This window comes from Harpia harpyja, chromosome 4 (genome assembly GCF_026419915.1).
Source record: "Harpia harpyja isolate bHarHar1 chromosome 4, bHarHar1 primary haplotype, whole genome shotgun sequence".
Classification (NCBI taxonomy): domain Eukaryota; kingdom Metazoa; phylum Chordata; class Aves; order Accipitriformes; family Accipitridae; genus Harpia; species Harpia harpyja.
Window position 1 is genome coordinate 43,824,097 of NC_068943.1, and position 25,407 is coordinate 43,849,503.

General features: G+C 46.2%; 1 protein-coding gene across 5 annotated transcripts; it reads right to left on the bottom strand.

Annotated features, from left to right (window-relative positions):
- On the bottom strand, positions 1-24,280 carry TBCEL (tubulin folding cofactor E like). 5 transcript variants are annotated; one of them, XM_052786476.1, is made up of 8 exons: positions 24,193-24,280; positions 20,119-20,268; positions 17,699-17,838; positions 14,372-14,553; positions 13,063-13,319; positions 10,161-10,287; positions 9,592-9,708; positions 1-4,485 (listed from the first exon to the last, which is right to left on the bottom strand). In XM_052786476.1, the coding sequence occupies exons 2-8, from the start codon at positions 20,249-20,251 to the stop codon at positions 4,167-4,169; spliced, it is 1,275 nt and encodes a 424-aa protein (XP_052642436.1). In that variant the 5' UTR covers positions 20,252-20,268; positions 24,193-24,280; the 3' UTR covers positions 1-4,166. The 5 variants fall into 5 exon arrangements, with proteins under 5 accessions (XP_052642436.1, XP_052642435.1, XP_052642437.1 ...); XM_052786475.1 differs by lacking the exon at positions 24,193-24,280 and adding an exon at positions 23,635-24,024; XM_052786477.1 differs by lacking the exon at positions 24,193-24,280 and adding an exon at positions 23,552-24,024.
- Positions 24,281-25,407: the final 1,127 nt, after the last annotated feature.

Consider the following 25,407-nt stretch of genomic DNA (forward strand, 5'->3'; position numbering starts at 1 on the left):
TGTGTAAAAACTTACATAAGTTTATTGAACTGATCCAAACCAATTACCTGTTTGGCCTGAATTCCACCACTAAGTCTGTGAGCAAACCAAAGGCAAATTGTGGGAGCAGGAAGTATATTCCCCGTGAGAGAAACCAGAATAAAAACTGAGATGGACTTACGGTTCTTCCTTTTTCTTTAAAATTATATATGGATGCCTCATTAATAGGGAGCAAGAGTAGACCTTCATGTTTAAATTATATTTGAAGTTTCCAGTAGCTGCAGAAAAGCAATCACAGAGGCAAAGGCCTGAGATGGCTAAAGCCCCTCTAACGTTGCTCTGGGGAAGGCATCTCTCTAACCGCCTACAAAAGTGCCACATTCAAATGAGGGAGGCACAGCTGCCAGGACTACATATTTTAGCCTCTGGGCTGCTTTCAGCACCTCGTTTGCATTTTCAAATCTGCACAGGAACAGAACCTACAGAATCTCATTTACAAGCAAAACCAGCAACCGACGGAGGCAGAGCCACCGCATTGGCTTCTTCGGATTACAGACCTGAGTAGGTGAGGGCAGACTGAGAGCCTCTCCCCAGAAGCAACGAACGCCATTAGGCGCAGTTCCTCCGAGCTGCTCCAAGCCGGGGCACGCTGCACTATCATCTGCCATCGGGATGTATGCAACTCCCAATAAAGGGAGTTAAAAATCCCACTGATTGAGCAGAGGACAGTTGCCATGCCATGCATATTCATAACATCGCCAGTTAAGCAATCCGCCTGAAACATCTGGTCAAAACATGGATATTCAATAGGAATGTATCCAAAAACACAACAGCACAGCATCTAATCTCAGTACATGGAGCCGTGCGACACTTTGGTATATAGCTGTCACCTAATTCCTTCCGAACCAGGTGCTTTGCCCACTGTGTAGACTGCCCGCAGCAGACATTTATGCACGAACTAGCATGAACAACAAAACAGTTCTTGACAAAAGTAGCCCTCGGATAGAAGGACACAAAAGCTAGAGAAGCTTGGAACTCTATTTTGTTTTCTCAAAGGAATGCAACAGAACAAGGGACCTTTTGCTAAAGCGGGTATATGCCGGCAACGCTGGGATGCAGCCCTTCCTGACATTGCATCGATTTAAATCAAACCACCAGCCTTCTCGGGACCCTCCCGGATTCTTGGCACCCACCATTAGTCCCCAAACCCCTCTCTCGCTCAGAGCCCTTCCCTCTCTCCCCAAGACATGGTTCCCTGTTAAGCAGCAACATGGCACGCATACAAGACCCTTTCCCAAAAGGCATTACAAAAGGAAAGCGAGCCGACTTGGGATATTTTGCCACATCAGTGGCGTGCCATTTGGCCCTACTTTCCAAAGTCAATCATCTGGACACATAAACTGTCCCTGGGTTTTGGACGTGACTCCTTCTCCTTGGGAAGCCAACTGAGATTTTTGGTTTCCACCCCACGAGTGCTCTGCTAGCTGCGCAGAAGGTGAATGGCTTGAGAACATCATCCAGAAACAACCTTCCCCCGATGAAGTGGCAAGGCGGTGATATTCATATCGTGACTTTTGCTGACCTGAACAGACCAGGGGAGCCGGTTTGGGTGTTAGCACCAAATCCCCAGCAGCTGCATAGTGCTTGTTGACCTCGTATGCCAGTAGGTGTTCTCTTTTTCCATCTTCCAGTTCCTACGAGGTCCGCCGTAAATAAAAGCATGATTTACTGACAGTTCGGAGCTGGTGTGGTGACAGCACCATTCCCTCTGCAGACAGGCTAACCTTTTGTGGCTGAACAAATGTAAAAGCACATATTTGGGTCTTCTTTAACATCCCAATCAATTCTTTAATGGTCTTTGTTTATTTCCTTCTCTGAAACAGAGACATTTAATTGTGCTGAGGAACTTGGTCAATAGTTACAGCATCTCATTAATACCAGTTACAATGCCATAAATATACCCACATAGGCAATTACTTCTCTATAGAATTAGGTCAGAGATACTTTTGCATCCCCATCGGTCGCGTACCTCTGACACTGCCGCGACTGAGGGATAACCTACTTAAACTGGAGGTCATGGGGAGAAATAGGCTTCTAATATTAAACAACCATATCTTCATAAAACTTTGTTTTATAACAAAATATCTTATTAAACACAACTTTTCCTATGCGTATGTATGTATATATCATACAGAAGTGTTGGCTTAAGAGTTCTACTATAAGGCAGCAAATGCCTTTCTCTGCCCAAATGGAAAATACATCTTCAGTAAAGCTCTAGCTTATAAAAGCATCATCGTATGCTACACTGCCGCCATCTCCCCGCTCTTTTGTTTTACAGGTACCACGGCTCCGCACCTACGTGCCGCAGCCTCTACGCTACCTACTGCAAATCTTGCTCCGTTTCCTATTGCTCATTCTCAACGGGGCCAGGAGATTGACATTTTTGGCAGGGGGATGAGGCACAAATTATTAACTTGTCTTAAATCCTTCCATTTTTAATCATTACTCTGGATGCGGAACTACTCCCCTCCGAACAGTCCCCACATCCTGAACCTGAAGACTATGAGATAATACTTTGTCCCCTCCCCATCCTACCCCACCCCGCAATCTAGGTAAAATATGACGAGAAATATACAACTCCAAGAATATAAAAGGAGCTTGGTGATGTGGACAAAAGCATCATGGGAAAGAAAGTGCACATGGGGATAAGGGAGCATTTCAAAATTAAGGTCAGAAGTTCACGTGTAACTAGAGCCCTCACTGCACAGCTTCAAAAACTTTTATGCAGCTGCTTATAACTAGGTAATTTGAAAAGTCTTCAACTTGTCAGGGGGACAGAGGAACAAGGGGAGGACACAGGAAAGCAAAACGAGGGATACAAAGGAAGGAGGATTTCATTGCACAAGAAAGGGAATCTGCTCTGCAGTAGAAAATGGGGGCTAATTTAAGCAGCAGCACGTGATGCCTACAAGGTGCGTGCAGGGGCAAGCCAATATAGATAGTAAAAACCTGCTTTACAATAAACGTGAGTCTAGTTGCTTTGTTACTCATCTTCTAGAAACTGATCTGAGCCAACACATTCTCCTAGTTTGGACCCTAAGCAGGGACCCCTGAGCCAGGGGCCCCCAGGGAAAGTGCTAGGTTTCATTTCTGGTGCAACAGCAACAAACACAAACTTCAACTTTACTCTTACTCTCTCCCAGGAGAGGAATTTTAGCCATTCCACTTTCAGTACAAACTGGTACGAAGTTAAGTGCATACTGGAGGATCCCTTCAGCATCACAGGGATGAGTCATGGCCAATGGGGGGGGAATCTGCTCTTCAACCCCTTTTTGACCTGTTACTCTAAAAGCCCTTCCAACGCAACGCCCATCCACCGCTTTCCAAAATTCACTTTGCAACGCACACGGCAAGGGTCCCTGTGCCTCCAGACTGCCAGTGCTATGGGTTGCAGACACTGTGTGAGACTGGTACAGAAATCAAAACTTTTTTTTCCCCCAAAATCAGAATAGGACAGCATGGATATAGAGCGTGCATTTTGAAAATAAACTGTTTCTTTCTAATAAGGTCTCTTTCTTTCCCCCATTTTGTGCACTCATACCAACCAAACCAGTAGAGTTAAGTGGATGCACTAAGTACCTGAGCTCTGAATCAAGCAGAATACTGTTTTAGATCTTTTCAGTGAACTCAAACGCAACAGAAAGTTGAGACAGCACCCAGCTGCAAAAAATACTTCGGCAAGCTCGAGCCACAGTCAGATAGCTAGGCCAAAGGGTGCTCTGGTAGAGCCAAAACCCCCAAAATTTAGAAAAAGAAAAAAACAGATCAAATTCTGCACCGAGCTATCTTCTCCCTTATGGACCCTAGCATTTTTTAGCTTGAACAACTGACCATTCGCGCCAAATCACGAGTATACCGGAGCATCGAAGAAAACATCAAGGTATTGCACACACCGAAACACACGCACTGCAGTCAATTGTCATCTCAAGGTCACCTGCAGTGGATGGCGGGCATGGTTCTCAGATCAGGGCACTTCATCCGGGCTAAGAAATTACCTGCTACAGAAACGCAACCAAACCTCAACCAACCGACTGAAATAAAAACCTTGCAAAAATTCCTTAATGCATGTGTGTGGGTGTGTGGGGGCATGTGTGTGCACGTGTGTGCACTCACAAGGTCAAAAGAGGCTATTTCATTCTAGGTTCCACATAAATTTTATCTCCATCCCGAATGCCATAAGAATGCAGTGCTCGCGAGCTGTATTTCATCTCCTCGGGACCAAAAGGAGCTTCCTGGTCCAAGTAGAAGAGCAGCATGTTGCTTGTTGACAACTGCACCACAGTTTTTAAGTGCTTCTTCAATTCTGCCACAGTCTGATCAAGACGGATTGACATCTCTTCCACCCTATCCTGGAAGTGAACCTCCACCTTCACGCTGCTCTGTGGCCGAAGATCCACGACTGCCAAGGGCTCCAGCTTCCCGTACTTCGTGACCAGCTCGTGATACCTGAATAATTAAAACAAGTCCAGAGTTATGGTATAGTTGCTTGTACGGCCAATGTACGTTTCACAAGTCAGTTTGTGTTTCACATTATGATACTACCCCACTTTAACTGTAATCATCCAAGGATGCTACTAGGTTGCAAAAGTACAAACGAACATCTGCACGGACAGTACAATGACCAGATGACAAGAGGGTAAGTGCAGATTCCAAGGTGCAATTCATCTAAAGCCCAGAACTTTTAGACAAGAGCTAAAACTGGAACCCGGACAGCGATGAGCTGTCCTCATCCTCCATGTCAGTGACTAGCTGGCATATGGCTCTTCCAAAATGTCTCGCAGTTTAACTGGCACTTCACTCAAGGTGGGAAGGATGGATGAGGCTCTCACGAGTGAAGAATACTGCCGAGCTAGCATTCAAAGCCCATAAGTGCATGCTTCTCTCCATGCAAGTCTCCTGCCCAGCAGCGACTAAAGGAAAACCCCAGCTGTCTTCTCCATTTGCCACCAAATTGCTCACACTTTGGGGAGACAACATCCACCCCGATTCAAGTCTGATGACCTGAACAGACATCCATTAGGATGGTGTGAGTCCTGTTTTCTCCCCTGACGGCATGACACTTCACACAGCACACAGTGTTTCTCAGGCAAGATGCTGAAAAGTACAAAATAAAACCTAGAAAGCCCATCCACTCCAGTCACCTTGTCTCACAGTTCCTGAGCTGCACCGTGGCACTGAGATGAACTCGTGTGAGCGTCTGACTAGGGAGGAGGTATCTAGCTGAGGAAAGTGAAGTTACCACCGACCTGAGACGTTCAAGTTGACTGGTCTCAAAGCTGAGCAGCGAAGCTTTCTACTGGTCTCCTACAATTTCAGAAAGCCCAGCCGTGGCTGCAGTGGGATTCAGAAGAAAGAGAGGATGCTGCACTCGCAAGGCTCTACGCCTCCTGCTCCACTGAAAACACTTCACTAAAGATTGCCAGAAGCAAGCTAGTGCTCATACAAAGGACATGAACCCCAGTCTAGATTCCCAGTATCTGTGGCTTCATGGCCTGACTGATCTCCAGACATTCCTGCTGTTTTCCAAGAGGCCAGCCAGGTCCCAAATGTTACACTACACTGAGCACAGAATCATCAAGATCACCGAATCAAGGTGAGCTGCTGCACGGTTTGGAAGCTGACAACAAACAGGGGACTTCTTGCCAACTGATCCTTCACACCTACTCTAAAACAACATGGGAATTTTACTATCAGAGCCACATGCTCCACCATCACTTTCTCCTTGGAGCCAAGTTCTCCAACTGTCCTTCACAAGGTCTGTCGCGGGGAGCCATCCCCTGCAATGGAAAGCCCGTCTCACCCTCCCACCACCTTCAACGGGTATCGGTCCAGTTGGGCAAGGCTGCATCTCCCCTGCCTGGCTGGGAAAGAGGCAAAACAGCAACACAAAACACAATGTGATTGAAATGACAAAGACCAAGAACTGCCGAGAAAAGGTAACATTTCAGAGGCCCTCCAATATGCACCGTACAGAAAGCTCTTTTTGTTCCTGATCCGAGTCTAAGCTGAATGCAATCAGTGCCGTGTCACAGCCCCTGTCAAGAGATGATGGGACCTGGCAGTCTGGGTGACCCCAGGGAGTCCTGCTGAAGGCAGAAACATTCCTGGAGAACAGCAGACACTCTGTCTACCGGGAAATGAGGTAAGGGCCACAGCACACTAGGATTTCCCCAGTCTCACAGACAAAATGAGCCTTCACCAGGGCAGAGCATCTGAAGGCAGGCAGGTGCCATGCTCTCACAGTCACCTGGGTGATAGGATCAGGCCTAGTTATTTGGAAAAGCCATTAGCGCTGAGAGAAGACAACGCGCTCCCCATATTTCACCCACCGGGCTACCGCCCGCAGTAAGAGTGAGCACTAGCCAATGTGTTGCCAACGGGGAGGATTTCTTTGCGGCACAGTTTCCACCACAGTCCAGCAACAATTTCTCACGTGCCGACCAGAAGTACTGCCAGGATTCATGCGTTAAGGGAAACTGCAGTGAACAGGGCTGATGGTGGGAAGAGTACAAAGAGGGGGACAAATTTCAAGCAAGCTGAGAGACAGAAATACCATGAGCGGGCTAAGATTACCCAAATGCGTGGTGTAAATATGCGGAGGGTCAAGCAATGTTGTCTTAAATTTTCTCATGTAAAGGAAAAGCAGAACAAGCTTTGCAGCCTGCTCCTTGTATGCTAGCTGCAGCCTGCAAAGAAAGTTAGGAGTCTGAATGACTAGATTCCCTCAAATCAATAAGGATGAAGGCACACTGCTCATATGGTTCTTTTGTACCCCGATAACAGGCACCCTGGAGACTTTTATAATTACCCCTTGCAGCCTGGCAGACAATGGCTGCCAGAGCAGAGGATGCTGAAGAACTGAGCCTGGCTAAAAGTGTCTCTGATACTCTGCAGATAAACAGCGGACCAGACAAGCAGAGGACTCATTAAAAACCTAGAGACACACAGACGTCACTCAAGAATACAGCCAATATTGGATTGCACACTTGGCGCTCCTTTCTAACCCACGACATCCAAAGAGAGAAATTATTCTGTCCCTTTCCCTCCCTTTCCGATCCCTTTGAGCTGCAGCCCGAGAAGACATGCAATGCAAGCAGGAGGGTTTGCTGTGAGAGAGCGTGCTGTTCGCTTATCACACGCTACACCTCGACAATCTTGAGGGGGGCTGCTTACACTCTTAAGTTTTTCATGCCCAAGCGTGTCTTCTTCCTCTGCTTGAGGCAGCACTGCAATGCAGATGCCATACCCCCAGCAACAACATGCGTGCGTCCTCATTAGATTCTAATTACAAACCACCTTCGGAGAGACCACACCAGATTTGGGAGCAAAGAAGAGGAAGCTTTAGCAACACACACAAAATCCCCCTGTAAAGAATGCTGGGGTTCCCTTCTTACAAGGGCTGCTGCATACAGGTCCAGGAACTGAAACCCAGCCCTCGGCACTAGGGACACTCTCGGCCATCTGCAGCCTCGCTAGAAAATAGTCTGTAGTGGCACACAACTCCTCCAGAACAGAACAACCCTCTTTAGTAGCTGCACAAGTCTCTTGGAAACGCTGCACAGATGAAGGGATTCAGACAAAGAGCCCATTGACCACGAAAAGGGCAGTAACAGTGTTTAAAGGTTAAGAAATCAGAGGGGGAGGTAATTCTCTGGTATCTTACCAAAATAGCATAAAGCTAGCACGTTGGTCAAGATCAGACCAGCTTTTTGGATGGGTGAGATATTAGTAATTTCTTACATGAGGTCCCACCTGGAAACCAACCCCAGCTGTGTGTTGTACTGTGTAACTACATGGGTGCACACAGCCTGTTCCCAAAGTCCACACGTCCTAACAGTAGCATCATGCATGTGTAAAGCTATATCCCGCTGTGTCCTTCTCAACAATATATGGGTCCTGGACATGCAAGGCATCTGTCACCACAATACCCAGAGACACAAGTCCAGCAGGAAAAGATTCAGAGCCCACCAGCTATTTATTTACCTTCCCTCTCATGCGCAAACCCTTCCTCCTGAGCTCAGGGTGGCACACCCGTTCCACCAGGATCAAAGGGCTCCTCGCACCTTAGTTCCCCTCCCAGACTGCAACTGAATACACTGCCTTCAGCGCAAGGGCCTGCCTTGCCTTCTCCTGACTGGTTTTCCAGGTCAGCCCAAGCCCTGTTTACCAAAAGGCAGGACTCTGCTGCAGCTGTTGGGCTCAGCTGCCCTGCTATTCTCCCTTTCTAGAGCCACAAACACGGAGAGATGAAACAGTTTTCTCAGAAATAAAATGTTACGGAAAATAATCCATTTTGGGAGCAGCACCATGAACTCGCAGTCCCCGTCTCCCCTTCCCCTTCCTCTTCCCTACATTCTCAGCCTCTGCTGCTATCCCTTCCAATATTTCTTTCCGTTTTTCTGCTTCAAGGGCTCCTAAAATTTACAAGCCAGGACTTGTCCTCAGAAAAAGGCACAAGAGGGATCACCAGCTGTCTTATCTCCCTGACTACATTAGTAACCTTCGCCTCTGAACTGACGCCAGTACACCTATATATATTATACACCTACACTGTAATCGCTAGACCTATTAGTATTCATACAAAATGCCGTGCCCTCATTCCCCATTCCAGCCTTCCTGTACTGGCAGGTCACATACACAGTGCTTTTGAAAAACAAGAGACATTTTACCTAAGAGTTAAGCTGGCAGAAACACTGACCAGCCAACGTAAACACCAATCAGATTCCGTTCGCACCTTTGTCATCTGTACTGGGCCAAACCTTTGACCTTCTCTACCTCAGTTTGTCCCTACCTCTGTCTGTCCCCCCGGACACACACTCACACGCTCTTGTCCTATCCCCTTTCTGTAAAGAAAGGGCTATGACGCTTTGCTGTCTGAATGGCATATGAGGGTTCTAGGGAAAAAGGCACGTAAATGCTGTGGCCTGATCCTCCATGATCCTTCCTCAGCCCATTAAGAAACAGTAAGTAGATGCTGGCACAGAGAAGATACCGACTGAACAGCGTCTGTCAAAGTTCATTAGTTTACCAAGATTAACAGATCATTGGGCATACTGTTTTGGCAAAGAAAAACCATCAGACTTGCGATTCGCAGGCCTGAAAGTGAGGGGACAGCTTCCTATCGCCAGTCACATTCCACACTCCAGATGGTCAAGAGAATTAGATGCCCCAGCCTGGCACCAGAGAGCACGATCTGTACTGGCTTTTGGGGACTCCCAAACACAGGTGGATTATTAAGCTAGCCATCAGGGAGGCCAGGAAGCAATGAAGATCATGAACTGAATAGTCATGTTGTTTAATGGCACTTGACGTGGACACTTTAAGACCAAATTTGACTCAGAAGTGATTCTACAAGTCATCAGACAACACTCTAATATAACGACATTAACTAAAACCAATTGAGGAAGGCAAGACAGGAGGAAGGTGAGGGATGTTTTTTTCATGGAACAACTAGCTCGGATTTCCCACGTAACATCACCTGTTCGGTCACCTTTTCTTTTGCCTCGCCGCCCATCTGCTCCTGCTCTCCATTCCACAACAAAGAGTTCATACCTGAATGGGACTTCCTCCTCTGGGAACTCCATGTAATATCGGATGAAGAATCGCTCTGAGTCCTCTCGCTCCCCATCGGCAACGATGCTTCCATTGAGCTTGACAATAGATGGCAACCTGCATGCAGACACCAAGAAATACAGTCAGCAAGAAGAGAAACCCAGACAGGGTGACCAACAAGACAGTCGCCATCAAAAGCTACATGCCACAACACTAACACCAGGAGAATCCTGCCAGGTAGCTTAGGCTTCAGTCCCCTCAAGAGAGAGGGCAAGTCCCATGCAGTTTCTCCAAGCACAATCAAAATTAAGCATTTTCATTTTGCCACATATATGCATCGCATGTACAGGCATGTATGAGACTCAGAAAATTCTCTGAGAAGTAAAGAAGTTAGACTTAACATTTCCACTACTCCCACTTTCCCACACTACAAAAAAAAATCTCAAATCTTTCCGAGCGCTGAATTCATACAAAACCCTATCTCCTAACAGCCTCTCCCTCCAATTACCCGCTCCAGCCATTCATTGCCATGTAACGCTTCTGCTGAGCAGAATAAACAAGCAACAGACCTGGCTATTAGCAGCTTCCTGCGCTCCTCAGTGGTGTAGGACTGCAGCAAAGGGATTCCTAGCAATTTTACTTCCTCGAGCTTGGGAAAAGAATTTAACTTGTCAATGTCCTCCCAGCAATGCAGACCTGCTTGGAAGAAAAAACTTGCTTAAACAAACACAGATAATACATCATGTATCCAAGATAATCAGACACAGCCAAAGAACATACATGACAGGGCGAGCATTAGCTGCCGTTTCCTTGAGAAGTCGGCTTTTTGCTCATGATGCACTGCAAAAAGTCTCCTTCATTTTTTTACAAGACAGAGTAGTTTAAATTCTCTCTTGCTGTTTTGTAAGTCTAGAAGGATGATCTTCATGGCTGATTGGGGAGCTTAGTTTTTTATGGACCATTCAGTCTTTGGCCTCACTGCCAAGGACTGACTAGCATCAGTTATGATGGCTGCATCTATAAAGGGATGATGCCTTAAGTAGTATTGAAGTCATCAGGACTTCTGTCATTCTAGGCGTCACTAAATAGCCATCAAATGGCTTTACCTCTCACACATGACCACCTTGGGTCCCATTTCCACTCATGACCCAACGGTAAAACAGTCCCAGAAGCCATCCAGCCATTTAATGAAAAAGGCTTTAACTTAATTTCATCCCCCTCAAGACCTGACATCTGGGATAACAAGGCAAGCAGAGAGGGTAAAATAAAAAAAGCTGAGGATCGAGCAACAGTACAGCCCTGATTATGTGGTGAGATCAACACTACTCATCTTCGCTTCCCTTTGCTGTGACTGCGGAAACATTTACTGTGATGCTTTTCCGATGACTGTTCCAGAAGCTTACACTAGCAACACGAGTTAGAAAACCGGTTTCTCCGAACAACATTCAACAGCTTCACCCACACAGTACAGAAAATGTGAAAAAACAGAAAAATTATCAGTTCAAACAAAATCAGGGGTCTCATTTGAGCTAAGCCTCTCAGGAAATGTCAAGTTCAAGCCCAAACCGTGTGTCACAACCACAGCTCAGAAGAAGCGGCTCTTTTCAGAGCAGAAACAAAACTCCTGTAAGTATCACGGCACCATGTGCGAGGCAGGCAGAGAGAGTTTCCTTTCCCCATAGCACTTGAAACACCTCTGCCAAGGTCACCTATGCCTAAAGCCATCCTCTGGGTATCAGTATCAGACACACTGACAGACAAATTGAGTAGAAGTGTGTGACAGGAGGAGAACTCTTCCACCTGATCTCTGAGGCGCAGCATCACCGAAGAGTGCCCAGTACCTCTCTGGATCACACCGCTCTGAAAGGGCCAAAAGCTCTCGTAGCTGGGAGAAAGCTAGTGCAGAGAGACAACCACCTCTGCAGGAGAAACTGCTGTCAGCCATGGCATCCGCCTTGACAGGAAAATCCATTCATCCCTTCATGACCACACTGAGCTACAACTTCACTAAAAACCATTATCTTTAGCTCACCCCTGACCTCCGCTAAGCTAAAAGAGCCTGCAAAAGGAGGCGCTAGTTTGGAGTCTTCACATGACAGAATTTTGGAGTGCAGCAGCTTTCCCCCTCGCCCCCCCAGAAAAAAGAGTTTAACATGCTCCTTGGGATTTCTATTTGACTTTCAGCTCCCAAAACATCAAAATGCAATACAGAATCCAGAGTTCTTAAGTACCTGGCATCAAAATTGCAAAACTACTTACCACAGGAGCACTTGCTCCTCAGTGAGACAGTGCTTTCAAATCCAGCTTAACAGGCTTTTCTTCCTCTAGTTAGCTTTAAGCTTTTATTATAGGGATTCCTTGATGCTGACATTGAAGAGCATGTTAATAAAGTACCTTCTACCTTGGCTAACATTTAACTATTGCTTGCACAGCATATAAAGCTGTAAACAACAAAAGACGATGATGCATTAAGTACTCCTGCAGAAGAACTTCTGGCGTACATGTTATCTCACAAACACGCCACAGCCCTCACGAGCTGCCCTGCAGCTACTTCCCTCTGAGCGTGGAGTGCCCTTCCCAATATGCCAAATGCTTATTCTCTTTCTGGAGCGTTGGCTGAAAATTCTCTAGGGCTGAAGTGTAAAAGCAGCCTCGAGCATAACTTGTGGTGAGCTTCCGAGCACAGATGACAGACAGCTTTTGCTGGTGAATGCTCGGCCCTTACATGCCACATACCTACACATACGCTCATTTTACCCGAGATAAAACAGCGAATAAAAGGAAAATGGGATTCTTTCATCCCCTCCACTGCCAGACATTTATTTAGCCTTCTCCAGCCAGGAGCACCTGAGGCAGGGACAGGAAACAGAGGGAAACTACTAACGTATAAACCTTTGCCAGCTCATTTTGAATAACTGCCAGTCCACGCTACTGTGATTCATCTTTTAGATAACTACTAACTACCAAAAGCAGCAAGTAAAGCCCACAGACAGGCAAGTTGATTTCTTGCCTGTTTTCCTCTCCTAACGCTACATTCTTCAGGTCAGTGCACTTCAGTACACCTGCTTGTGTGGCCCTGCATTAGCACCATTAGGAAACTAGACTTCAACATGATAGGTCTGTTGGGACTACATCTATCAACAGCTTTTCAATTCTGTCAAGAAGCCAGGATAGATTGGGACAGAGGTCACTGAGCATTTTCATCTCTGCTACAGCAACAGAACTATCCCAAAGGTTTAGGCTCTTGTTCAGCATTTCTGCCTTCACTTGCCCCCTCTCATACTTTGCAGGAAGCAATGCTGACTGCAGGCTACTTACTGCTAATACAGGTGTAAGAAGCAACCACCCCAAGGCCAAAGTTTCAAAAAGCACAAAGCAAGTGTGTTTTTTCACCTACTCAGGAGGAGAGACTCCGATCAACCGCTGTCACTTACGCTGAGAACAAAAAGCATACTGCTTCCAGGCTCTCACCTGACTTGTGCAAATTGATGGATCGCAGGTTGGGGAACAGCCTTGCTAGGGAATCTTCCGACTCTTCAATGGTCGTGAGGTTGTTGTTAGCCAGAATAAGTGTGTCCAGTGATGGAAACATAATTCCCAATTTTCGAATTTCAGTCCAGTCTTGAAGATTATTGTCAGTTATGTGGAGTAATTTGAGAGACTGACAGCAAACCGGAGAACAAGACACTGTTTCATAGTCATTAAGGCACAGGAAGAGCTCCTCCAAGCTGCACAGGGGAGAAAGTTTGTTTTATCATCTCAACATACCTTGAGAAATGGCTACCCTCTCAGGTACAGGGACATGCATATGCAACTTTAACACAACTTTCTGTAACGGCTCTTACGTGTTTTGAAACCTTGGTATAGAGAAGACCTTTGAGCACTCCAAATGGAGTGTTTTGACTACGTCTCTGCTCCCGTCCATAAACTTCCTCCACAGATGAAAAACACCTCTAAGTGTTTCCCTAGCCTCCCAGTATTAATTGTGTAACAGATTGCTCAGGGTGCTGTTCCAACAAGCCACTGACCCAACTCCGATGGTGATTGGTACGGGCTCTCAATGCTCACCACTTAATTTTAAAAGGTGGTTTTCTACAACACAAATGACGTTTTTTTCCCCGCATCACTGGTTCTGCCAAAGATTCTCATTAAAGAAAGAACAGGTCCCACCAAGTTTTCACACAACTAAACTAGCTCTCCTAATCCCAGGGAAGCGTACATTGGCCACGCAGGATATACTGCTGTCATCATCTCTGCTTACAAAGCTGTATGAAGAGGAATCTGTTATCAAAATGAAGCCACCGAGGACATTCGTGGAAGCAGAATGCCACTGCCAAGGTGGACCGTGGCCAAGCCACAGAAATCAACACTTTTGTACAGAAAAGCATGATGAAATATTACTTGTCAGGGTGGCCAGACCCTCAGACTTACACCCCATTCAAAAGCTATTAGTACAGGTATGCACTGCACCATTCATTCTGTAGTGACTCAGAAGAAAGTGTGTCACCTCCTACATTGTCAGGGTGATTATCCATCTCTAGTATTTAGATTTGGATGAGAAGCTCTGGGCTTTGCAGCACCGCACAAGTTCAGCCTTTAAGACAATGTAAAGCATTCACCTGGCCGGTTCCCAAGCTCCCAAAGAAAAAAATTCCCTTTTTCTCCACCGATCATGTTTGCATCCTCACACCCCTCTCATCTCTCACCACGTGAATTGATAAGCCAGCCTTGACCTGTGTGCAGCGAGCACCCCTTTCTACGCCCAACTCCCCATGCTTACTCTGGTAATTCCTGCAGGATTGTGTGGACTGTTTCCCAGGAAGCTTTGCTGTTGTTGAGCACAAGTTTGCGAACACCAGCGAAAGACCCAGCACACCTTCTCTCTAAAACGGACAAACTGAGAGGGTTGGAACTCAAGTTTAGAAACTCCAAGTGGGGAACGTTGGACACAATTTTACTGACCTAAGTGGGGAGGGAAAAAAAAGAGAAAGAAAGAAACGCGTATCAGGCAGTAATCGGACCTCATGCAATAATATCCCGTCTCCTAAAAGACGGCCCTTCGGAATCACCACAAGCCAAACAAATGATATGGGGAAAAAAATAAGGCTTCTGGATAACTATCTGTAATTCATACTCCAGCTATTCACTGATCTAGATTGATTGGTTAATTGCTCATTCACCTCAACAGTTCACTTAATTACACTCTCCAAGCAGCTTGATAAGAGAAAGCCAGTCTCTTGGGAGAGGTCATAAAATCCACCTCAACACCAAGCTTAAGCAGCAGCACGTTACAGGAGCCAGCATGCCGTACCCCCCTTTTAGCAGGGAGGCAACGGGCACGTCTCTTGAGTTTACGGCCAACACTGATCACTTGCTCAGCTTTCCACTGCTCCCCGCTAGCCACAGACCTTGCCATTTTGCCCAACATAAAAGACAGATAGAAGCTCACTGTATGCATACAATTTAGTTCTTATTTGATTCCATTACTCTGAAAACAGCAGCTTTCTTACAATGAATCCAAATGTTTGGGTAACTCTGCTTGGGGCTACTTTCTCTTTTTGTGTGTACAGATGTGCAGCTAAGGGCAAAGTAGTGGAGAGGTGAGGAAGAAAGATCAAGAAAGGGAAAGAAAAGCCACAGATGACAACTGTACAGCTCTGGAATGCAGGATACATAATGGATAGTGTGATCGAGGTAGGTGCTGACCTAGATACTGCTAATATGCAGAAAGATAGGTGAACAAGTTATTTAGATGATCAATTTGTAGTCATCTAATAATGATTAAGTGAACAGAACAGCCAGGCAGCATCAATTCGTAAAGAAGACATCACATCGATCTAATTTTCCTCTTCGACTGTGTAACTGATTCAGTGGGAAGTAGTATAAGAGAATGACAGCTTCTGACGCCATCTGCACACAAGTCGCATAGGCAAACTGGGGACTTACAGTGCCTGGGATAGCATTGTAAGTTAAGAATTCAATACAAAGCTAGCAGACATACAGAGGGAGTGTTCTAGCAGAATACTACTTGTTATGTTTTCAGTGACCAGAATAATTGAACATTATGTGGTTTTTTTAATCTGCGGGTGATAGTAAGGTGGGAAGACTGCCATCACATTGTGGTACAAGACTAGAGGCCAAAGTGAAGCGATCTGAGGAACTGAACCCATAAGACAGAAGTTCAGTTCAAGGATAGTCAAAGTACTAACATTCTGGGAAAAAAACATTCATCCAGAAAATAATTATGAGTCAGAGAACACCTGGCTAGAGAGCCCCACTCCACAAAGCAAACGGGATGGGAGGAGATGGGGCAGACCACGACATACACAGGTCAATAACAGGGCCCATTTCCTAGCAAAGGGCAATTGTCTCATGTGGAGGTCGAATTCAAGTGTTGCATACACGATGCTGAAGGTAATTAGTCTGCCTCACTTCGCACCTCATCTTAGGTGATGTCACATTTTGGGCACTACGTGTTTGGAATGAATTAGACAAACTGGAATGACATCAGAGCAACAAAACCAACACGGGATTTAGAAAAAATGGCCTACGATGAACGATTGGAAGAACTGTTTTTTTCAGTATTGTACTAAAATGGGAAAAGGAGAGGTGAAAGCTCTTCTTTATGGGTACAAAACACTGTCATATAAGGAATGGTGATGAATGCTCCTCCATGTCTGCTGAGAACAGGGCAGGAAGCAATTGGCTTAAATTGCAGCATGGGAGACTTAAGTTACATAGCTTAGACTATCAGGTTATTAGTGAAGCATGGGAACAAGCTACCCAGGGATCTGGAATCCCCATCACTGGCAGTTTTTAAGAGTTGAGTAGATATTTATCTGTTGCGGATGGGCTATGAAAACTTAATCCTGTCTCAGAGGGGCCAAAGTACACAGAAAGCCTTTCATTTCCTGCTTTACTGCAGCTCATGCAGAAGCCAGCAAATTGTGCCGTCCAGGGTAGCCTAAACAGACTGAACAAATAGCAGGGTGCGAGGCATGCAGCTTGCAAGTGACAGCTCTCCCAGCTGCTTACCCGATGCGAGGCCAGCCCCACTGAGAGTAAGAGGCAGAACAGGGAGTGGAGAGGCAGCACCTCATTACTGTGAGAGAGGGCCTTTTGGGGTCAGAATAAAACAAGTTAGGAGACACCACCCCAGTTCTTAGCAGATATGCCCTCAGTACAAAACCATCTTCCCTGGCTCTAATCTCAACAGACAAACCTAAGATCTCTCTCCAACCCGCTGAGCTAATACCTTCCAGGCTAACAAGAAAATAACAGGAACAGGGAAACCTATCCCACTTCGGACTTTGTGACCCCCGTGACAGAGCTGGGATGTTTCTGCAAATGCCGCATTCACTACCTTTTTAAAACATAGGATTTTGATGCAACAGGAATACATGATAATTTCTATGTTGCGCATCCTGTTCTTTTCCACATATTTCCAACAATAAACGCTAACATAAAAGCAGAGCATAAGCCAGTCAGGAACTGTTAATGACTCTTGAACAGATTGCGATTGTTTTACTTGTATTACACTGCATTTATCTAGCATATTTCATCCAAGCACTTCAGAGGGTTTTACAATAGCATTTAGCATTAATTAATGAGGCCTCAGAAATATCCTTTGAGGTAAATGGTGTTAAACCTGTTTTGCAGATAGGGAAACAAAAGCAGAGAAAGAATAAATACCTTGCCCAGCATCACAGAATTGGTGGCAAAGATGGGAATCAACTCCCATTACTCGGACCTCCTCAGGTCTTACTCTGTTAAAACCTGCACTGCTCATTAACCTCTTGATGTTAGAAATGCCAGTTCTGGTGCTTTGCATGATAAAAAAAATAATTTGTGTATAGTTGTCACCCACAGGCCAAGACTGTAAGTCACGAGGTAAATGAAGTGCCCAAATGGATTAAATTAATCACATTTATTGCTCAGTTGTTGTCAAAGTAAATAAGCATCAGCTTCAAAGATGAGAAAGAAGCCACAAAAAATTGAAATCTCTCTCCTTTAAATGAGTGAAGTACTCTTACAACCTGCAATGCGTTTTCAGTCACAGTAATGGCCATCAAAGTTATTCAGAAAGATGCACATGTAACCATTTTACCTCATGCCAGTCTTCCAGTTTATTGTCAGAAAGATCTAGCTCAGACACATGAGCACAGAAGGCAGCGATTTCATTCTCATCCCCTGCACAGGTTATGCCACAGCTGTTCAGTACTAGCACACTCGGAAGGTTGAGGCGATCTGAAACAGGGAAAAAGAAAAGATGCCCTCTGGTCAGCATTGCATTGCTTAGTTAAAGAAAGTAAAAACAAGCACAAACAAACATGACTGACATTCAGCAAAAGAAAAGATGTACCAGTAATTCCACAATTTACACATATTTAAGGATCTCAGGATAAATATAGATTTTATGACAAGCGACTGACATCAGTCAAGAAGTCTTCTTGTGTCTAAACATGAAGTACCATTCAGCATCAGTGCTCTTCAATTACTACACGCATTTCTGTCCACATCGCAGCAAGGATGGGCCAGTCCTTTGTAGTTTATAGTATGTCTCTCATCGGTTCTTGCCAGAATTTATGCTCTTCCCCAGGCATCTGCTACTGCAGATAGGATACAGGACTAGGTGGACTGTTAGCTGCACAGGGTCAGACTCCCTTATCCTCTTGTACTTGGCCCACTTGGGGTTAGTAACAGCAAGGACGTATTTAAACCTTTCTTTTCTAAGCGTTCCCTTTTCAACAATGCAGAACATATAGCATTCTTCCAGCCTGGAAGAACTTAGGTCTCTACTCTGCCTTTTACGTTTCTGCTTCGGTTTTGCTCTAGTTCCTTCTCATGCAGGTAAACGTTCTCACAGCTATTTCAAATACAAGGACTTGGATCTCAGTCACAGCTTGATTTGTTAAGGCCAAAACATGACAAAGTTAAAAGCTGTGGATTTGTAACAGGAAACCTTTTCGACACAAGAAATCCATGTGTAGGCAAGGCAAGCCATCAGTCTTATGCTCTTTCACATACAATATGGCTCTCCCACCTCTATGGATTATCAAAATCTGTTAAAATTTAACAACAAGCTTTTTCCTAAAAAGGTGGCCCTTTTTCTCTCTCCTTAATACTTGACAGCTACATGACTAGAAAGGGATTCTAGAAGCAGACAATTATCTGGAGTGACCCGAGTTTTCAAGTTTCCTGGCTCATTAGCATTCAGCTTCTTTGAAGGATAGTGCTGTACTTTGGGAATTAGTCACAAGTACTTGTAAGTCATGTCTCGGTCACGTTTTAAGACTTACAAACGTGCCTTCTTTTCAGCATCCAAACAGCTCAGGTAAGTGGGTGCTCGCACACAGGAGGGAGGGCATTGATTGAATATTCCATCAGGCCAATTTTCTGTTCGTGTCAATTTTGAACGACATGCGGTACGTTTTATCCTCAACTGAACTCAGGCCCTTTTTTCTCCTCTGTCAAACTCAGTTACTGTACACTTCATCCAGCTGATTTCCATGGCTATTTTCCCCTCTGGGGCTGGTTATGATACAAATTGACCTGACGGAAATTTAAACTACTCTTACAGATCAAGATGGGCAAGAGGTTACACAAAGAAGGGGCAGTTCTGGTGGAATAAATGTGAATCTCAGGCTCACCTGTACAAACCAGGAACCAAACGCTAACGTCAGAGCATGAGGAAAGACTTAAGGGTGTCAAGTAGATCCAGTTCAAAGAGCAGGAAATAGTGACACAGATTCTGCAGTCTAGGAGGCTCAAGGACATACAAGAGCAGCACAGCGCTTCACACACACATCTGTCTGAAACTCTATCAAGGCGGTAAGGTCAGAAGCAAAGGAGAGAGGGGATTTCTCCACTAGGTCAGCATAAGCACGGTCAGAGAGCATTTGATGCCTTGAGAAGAGAGCCAAAGTAAACCACAAATTCATTTGAGTCGCTTGTCACAAAAGAAACCTAGCTGGGGATTCAACGACTCATCGCTTGGCTTGAAATATGGTCCACCTCTGTGTACACTGGACTCCTGTACCTGCAGGCATCGATGCAAGTTGATGGCACTGCACAACACCAGTAGCACGGGGACCAACCTAGAATTTAGATCAAGTGTTATGTATTTGTTAAGCCATCTCTGCCAAAATATGTGCTGTTGCAGCCAATAATAAAATAGTTAGTATTGCTAGTCTGAAGAAAATAAGTTCCAGGGATTGCTGAACCCTCAAAACTCAGCACTGCACAGGGCCTTATTTCCACCTTTCATTAACAGGATTCTGATTCTGTTATGCTGTAGAGCAACTTACTTGTTTTTTACAGCAACCTGTTCATTTGCTACATCAACTTTCTGTCTTTAACTGTTAGATTCCAGTCTCTCAGCTCTTCAGTAAGAAACATGTTATAACACATCGTGGTGTTTCTTTTTCTGGTCAATTCAGGGTGACTCTTCTTTCAACATAAGCAAGAACAACCAAGAAACCAATCCCACCCAGAACCCACAGATGCTCAGAAAGACCAGAAGCCTACCTTTCATAGGTGAACCCTGTGGAGTTGCTGGGACATGCACCCCCATACCAGGTCCACGACGATACGGGAAGTTCTCGGGGCTGTATTTCTCACAAAGAACTTGCATGAAACTCCTTCCGCTGGGCTGGTCCATGCTCCCTTCTTGGAGTTCTAGTTAACACAGAAAAAAACAGAGCATATAAACAGTCAGCAACTAATAACCTGCAGTAGTGGACCTTGGGAACACAGGACAAAAAGCGACCAGATGGGTCATGGGTTTTACTTCTGAACTACAGATTATCTAGCAAGTCATATTTCAAATTCAACATTACAGTAAAACATTACCTGAACAGAAACCAAAACCAAACAGAGGGCCCAAGCTACACAAACATGCTTTCAGTCATACCATTACAGGCCAAGTACAAGACCTCCTTGCTCCACATGCTCTTACAGGACAACTCCCAATATGCCCCAGGCTGCAAAAGGTGACCTCTGTACCTCGCAAGAGGACTGTGAGATATTCGCAGGTATTCTCAAACACATTTCCAGGGCAGCAAAGAGGGGAAAGACCAAAGAGCTGTTTATGAGTAAGAGATTGCTTGAACAGGTGCTTTCATCGTGTAACTTCCCTTTTCTGTAACTCAGGACTTTCAGTCAAGATCAGCTTTTTGGGTGGGGAAAAAAGAAAAGAAAAAAGAAAAAGGATCCACAGCTCCCTAACTGTTTATAAAGAAACACTATACAAAGCAGGTTATGGTTTGTCTTTGTAAAATCAGGCTGATGCTGTAAACAGCCTGGAGCTCAACAGCCTCTGCTAGCAAGACTTCCATCAGTTGACCCACAGGGTGTCACGGAAATACTCGATTTTGATAGTAAACTCACTCAGGATATCTCGAGGCTCTTGCCTTCACTGATGGCAGTGGCTCATTCAAAGCAAGCTTTGGCCTCAAAAGGAGCGTCGTCATTTCTCCTCTGACACCTGCAAAGAACTACAGTTCTTCCATCCTGCCTACAAACCTGGGCTTCTAATTAGAACACAACTGCTGTGTCATGAAACACTCTTGAGCACATATGAGCACGTCATTAGGCCAGTCCAAAAAGCAAGTTTTGCCAATTCAATTTTGCAGCTGTTTAATGTATCTGGAAGATAAACGTGCTCTTCCTATCTACACATGTCACAGAGCGGAACAGCACAGGAAAAAGGACTCACCACACCGTGGGCTGCTGACCTGCCTAGAAAGATATTGAGTGTCAGCTGGAAATATACTTGGTACAAAGATACTGCGATGGCCAGCATTCTGCCGTACCTTAGGCAGAACCAAGCTTATCTGTCCTGCTTTCCTGCACATACTCTGAACTTGGTATTTTATGGTTTCATGGATAATAAAGGAGTTGAGCTTGATACATGCACAAAGAAAGGGAACCACACTGTTCCCAGGTTTCACAGAGGCCTTGTAGTCCAAAGCAGGGCCTGCTACCCATCACAGACACAGAGGAGAGATCCACATCCGCCCATTCTAACAACACAAGTCATGAACTTGCAGGAATCAGCTGCAGATTTCCTACAGCATAGTCATGGAGCAGCGTTTTTACCAAGTGCTGTGCAATTACATTTCTAGTATACTAGCAAAACCCAGCTCACACAGATACGTACATTCTGCACATAAACCTGCACCTCCTGGTGGAAAACCATACTTTTGAGTTCATGGTGGGGCCACACATGTTGAAAGTGACGTTGCTAACCAATGCCAAATTAAAGACTCTGCCTGCTGCCATAAACTTTCCTTTAGATTTATTAAGGGCAAGGCTAGATATAAAATCCTGAATAAAAGTGATTTAACTAAGGCTCAGGTTCCCTTTGCTAAGAATCACCTGTTTAACAAGCTCTACTTTACTTCTTCATGAACAGACTACCTAAACCACCCCTGTAACAAAGGACTTCAGTATAATAAGAAGCAAGTTGACTGAAGCCTGTTACAATTTTTATGTTATATTTAAAGTTCACATGTCACAAGCAGGGACTTAAAGGATTGACCTTACTTTAAAAAAAAAAACCAAACCCACACCTTTTTCAGCCCTCAACACCTTGGTTGACTCATATCTCAAGCTTAACTTCATGTCACTAGTCAATCTAGAATAGAAAAAAAAAAAATCCTCAAATTGAAGTCTGTGTTAGAAATAAGACATTTAATTTTATGCTAAAACATTCCGCATGCTACAGAAACAATTTGCATTGACAGCCAAGGCTTTAGGCTGAAAGGCCTCATTCCAGAGTGGTTTGGGAGCTCACTACTGTAGGACGGACAGATACTGCTTTCTAAACACACATTCAGACCTCCTGGTCTGGAAATTCTGGAACTCCCACCATGCATAAAGCTTTCTGCCCTTCACATTGCTTTTTTATCAACTCCATTCCTCTTTATCCACTAAGCAAACAACAGCTGGAAATTCCATACGAAAAAGCGACCTTAACATCGCACTAAAGGCAAAAAATTGTGTTTTCAGGTACAGTATGAGAGCAATCCAGAACCGAGAAAAAAACCTCATTTACATTCAACGACTTTGAATCACAACCATTTTCTTTCTCGAGCTTTACTTTTGCATGCCAATGTCATTGCCAGATGACAAAAGTGTCGGGGAGTGGGCAGTCACCTTTTCCACTTCCCTTCCTGTCACAATTCACATAATCACTATAATCACCAGTCACGCACGTGGCTTCTCTGAATCACTACAATTGCTTGAGAGCAAGGATTAACAGAACATGCAAAGAAAGCATGACACATTTCAAGTGAATGTTGTCTGCACAAGGGCAGGACGGGATGATTTGCAAGGCGCACATTTCTGAGTGTTTTCCGACTGATGGCCCAAGGAACAATTCATATCCTAAAATAACTTTGGGTTTTCTAAATGACAGCATAGATTGCAAAAGATGTGCTCAGACTTTGAAAGATGTCAACGAACAGTCTTTGCTGTCTTATGTTTAAATGCTTTGCTGGAAGGCTGTGGCCCCAGTAACATACAACATGGCAAGTGTCTGCAAAGAAGAGCATGACCCTGACTTGAGATCCAAGGGAAGCCCAGCGGACTGCTGCAGCTGATGAGTGAAGCGAAAGGATAGCACTAGAAACGACATGAAAAATGTTTCTATTCCTGTGCTGTAAGCCTATGAGGAGAATAAGAGACCCTGCAGGAGAATTACATCATTAACGACATTCTAACAAATTCCAGGGCCGCTCGAATGCCTTCGGAGCAGGTCCTAACCAGCCACGCACCAAACACATTTTGATATGTTTGTATACATGAAAAACAAAGCATAAGGAATAGATGCAACAGAACAAATGCCTGTCTAAAAGAAGCTGGTATGTTCTTCTGCTAAGACGTGACTCAGAGAAATTATTTTTGAAGAGATCTTGAGAGACAGATGAATGAATACTCTCAGGGTAGACAGACTGACCTTCTGAGCCACCAGGGCAAGCTACCCAAGCGTGCGAAACGCTGTCAGGGACTTCATGAAAGCAAGCATCACTATTTGCTCACCCGCCACCACACCACGCTTCTGGAAGCTGCCAGTGCTAACGGCAGGGACTGTGGCGAGGAGAGCGGAAACCACACGAGAGATGCCAGGCATGTCACTGGACGTGCTTCTGGCCCGGACTCTGACACTACGCTACCGAACCAGTGATGCCCTCAGGCGCTGCTGGAAAAACCAACTCTGCCGCAGAAGTCGGTGGGGAGCCCGTCCGTCGGTCCCGGTCCCCGTCCGGGTTGCTGGGCCCCACGGCGGTGTACGACAGGTCGGGGTCCCCAGCCCCGAACCCCCCGAGGCCTTCCCCCGGGCGCTGCAGCCTCCGCCGGCCCGGCCGCCTCCAACACAAACGTTCAGCTGTCCCCGGCTCCCCTCACACGGCCCGGCCGGGCCGGACCCCGGCTGGTCCCCGGGGTGACAGCGGCCTCCCCCACTCCGGCACCACGCCGCGACCGCCGCACAGCAGGCCGGTGACTGACTGACTGACTGACTGACCGACCGACCGACCGACCGCCGGCCGGTGATGGCCGCTGACAGCCGCGTCCCCGCCCGCCCCCGGCCCCGCTCACCCAAGCCCGCCGGTCGCGTCCTGCATTGACCCGGAAGCAGTTCCACGGCAGCCAAACATCACGTGACCGGGGCCCGGTCACGTGGAGGGGGCCCGGCCGGCGGAGGCGCCCCCGGTTGCCATGGAGACGACGCCGGCCCGGCATGCGGCGCGCGTCGCCCCCCGTCGTCGTCGTCGCCGCCCCCCCCCCCCGCGGGGCGGTGTGCTCTGACGTCACCTAACCTCAGCAGTGACGTCAGACAGGGGGAGAGAGACAGGTGGCGCGAAGATCCCCGCAGCCCCGGGGTCGAGCTCTGGGGCCTCCCCAGGCCGGCCCGGCGCCCCAGAACCCTCCCCCCCCCCCGCTGGAGGGGCAGCCCTGGCTACACAACAGTACATAAAAACATTGCAAATCGGTAAACGTTGCGCATTCTTGACTTGTAATGTCAGTGCATCCCCCTGTCCGGCAGCTGCGCCCCTTTGCTGGCAGTGCCCAGCCATTCTTTACCAGTTTGCCCGTTTCTCTCCCGTTTACTGGCTCGGTGGTGGCACCATCTTTTCTGCAGTGGCTGGTCACGACCTCAGAAGGAAGGATGATCAATCAACACAGGGAGTAAGACCGTGTCAGACAAATCTGCCTAGCAACGAGCCTGCCTGGTTCCCCATCTCCATCCTTGCCGGGATTACACGATAAGAGAAACTGCCTGAAACGTGGCCTCTCGTTCCTGCCGCAGGTAGGGAAGTTTGGAGGAGAGCTGCATTAGTCATGGCCGAATAGCTGCAGCATATCCACACGCTCTCCTGAGCCTGTAACATCATCGGGACAACTTTATCCTGTTACTTACACACCCCGATTTATGCATACTCCGCTGAGGCAGCAGAATACAATGGCATCATTGTGGGTGCTACTCAGATGGAGGACAAGAAAATGTGTTCAGCATCAGCCCAGGCGGTGAGAGACTTGTTTAACTCCTGCTCTGCCATGTATTTCCCGCCTCACTTTGGACTGACAGCATAGGCTTGTACCCACAGATTTACAATCAGGAGACTAAAGTGGGGGACAGACAACTCACGCTAGGCCAAGGAAGCAATTCTTCTGGGACCCCCAGAGCTAAACCAGTTTGACTAAGGATCTCTCAACAGAAAACATCCATCCCAAGAAACAAAGCAAGCCTCGGGCAGACCACTGGCAGTGTTAGGGCCATCAGCACGTTACCTAAGCTCCAACTGCAAAGTT

Excerpts from the sequence above, each read along its gene's own strand:
- TBCEL (XM_052786475.1), bottom strand. The coding sequence starts at position 23,725 with ATGCCTGGCATCTCTCGTGTGGTTTCCGCTCTCCTCGCCACAGTCCCT. Across the intron at positions 10,288-13,062 it reads CATCAATTTGCACAAGTCAG|GTCTGCATTGCTGGGAGGAC; the intron begins GTGAGAGCCTGG and ends TCTTCCAAGCAG. Across the intron at positions 9,709-10,160 it reads AGGAAGCTGCTAATAGCCAG|GTTGCCATCTATTGTCAAGC; the intron begins GTCTGTTGCTTG and ends GTCTGCATGCAG.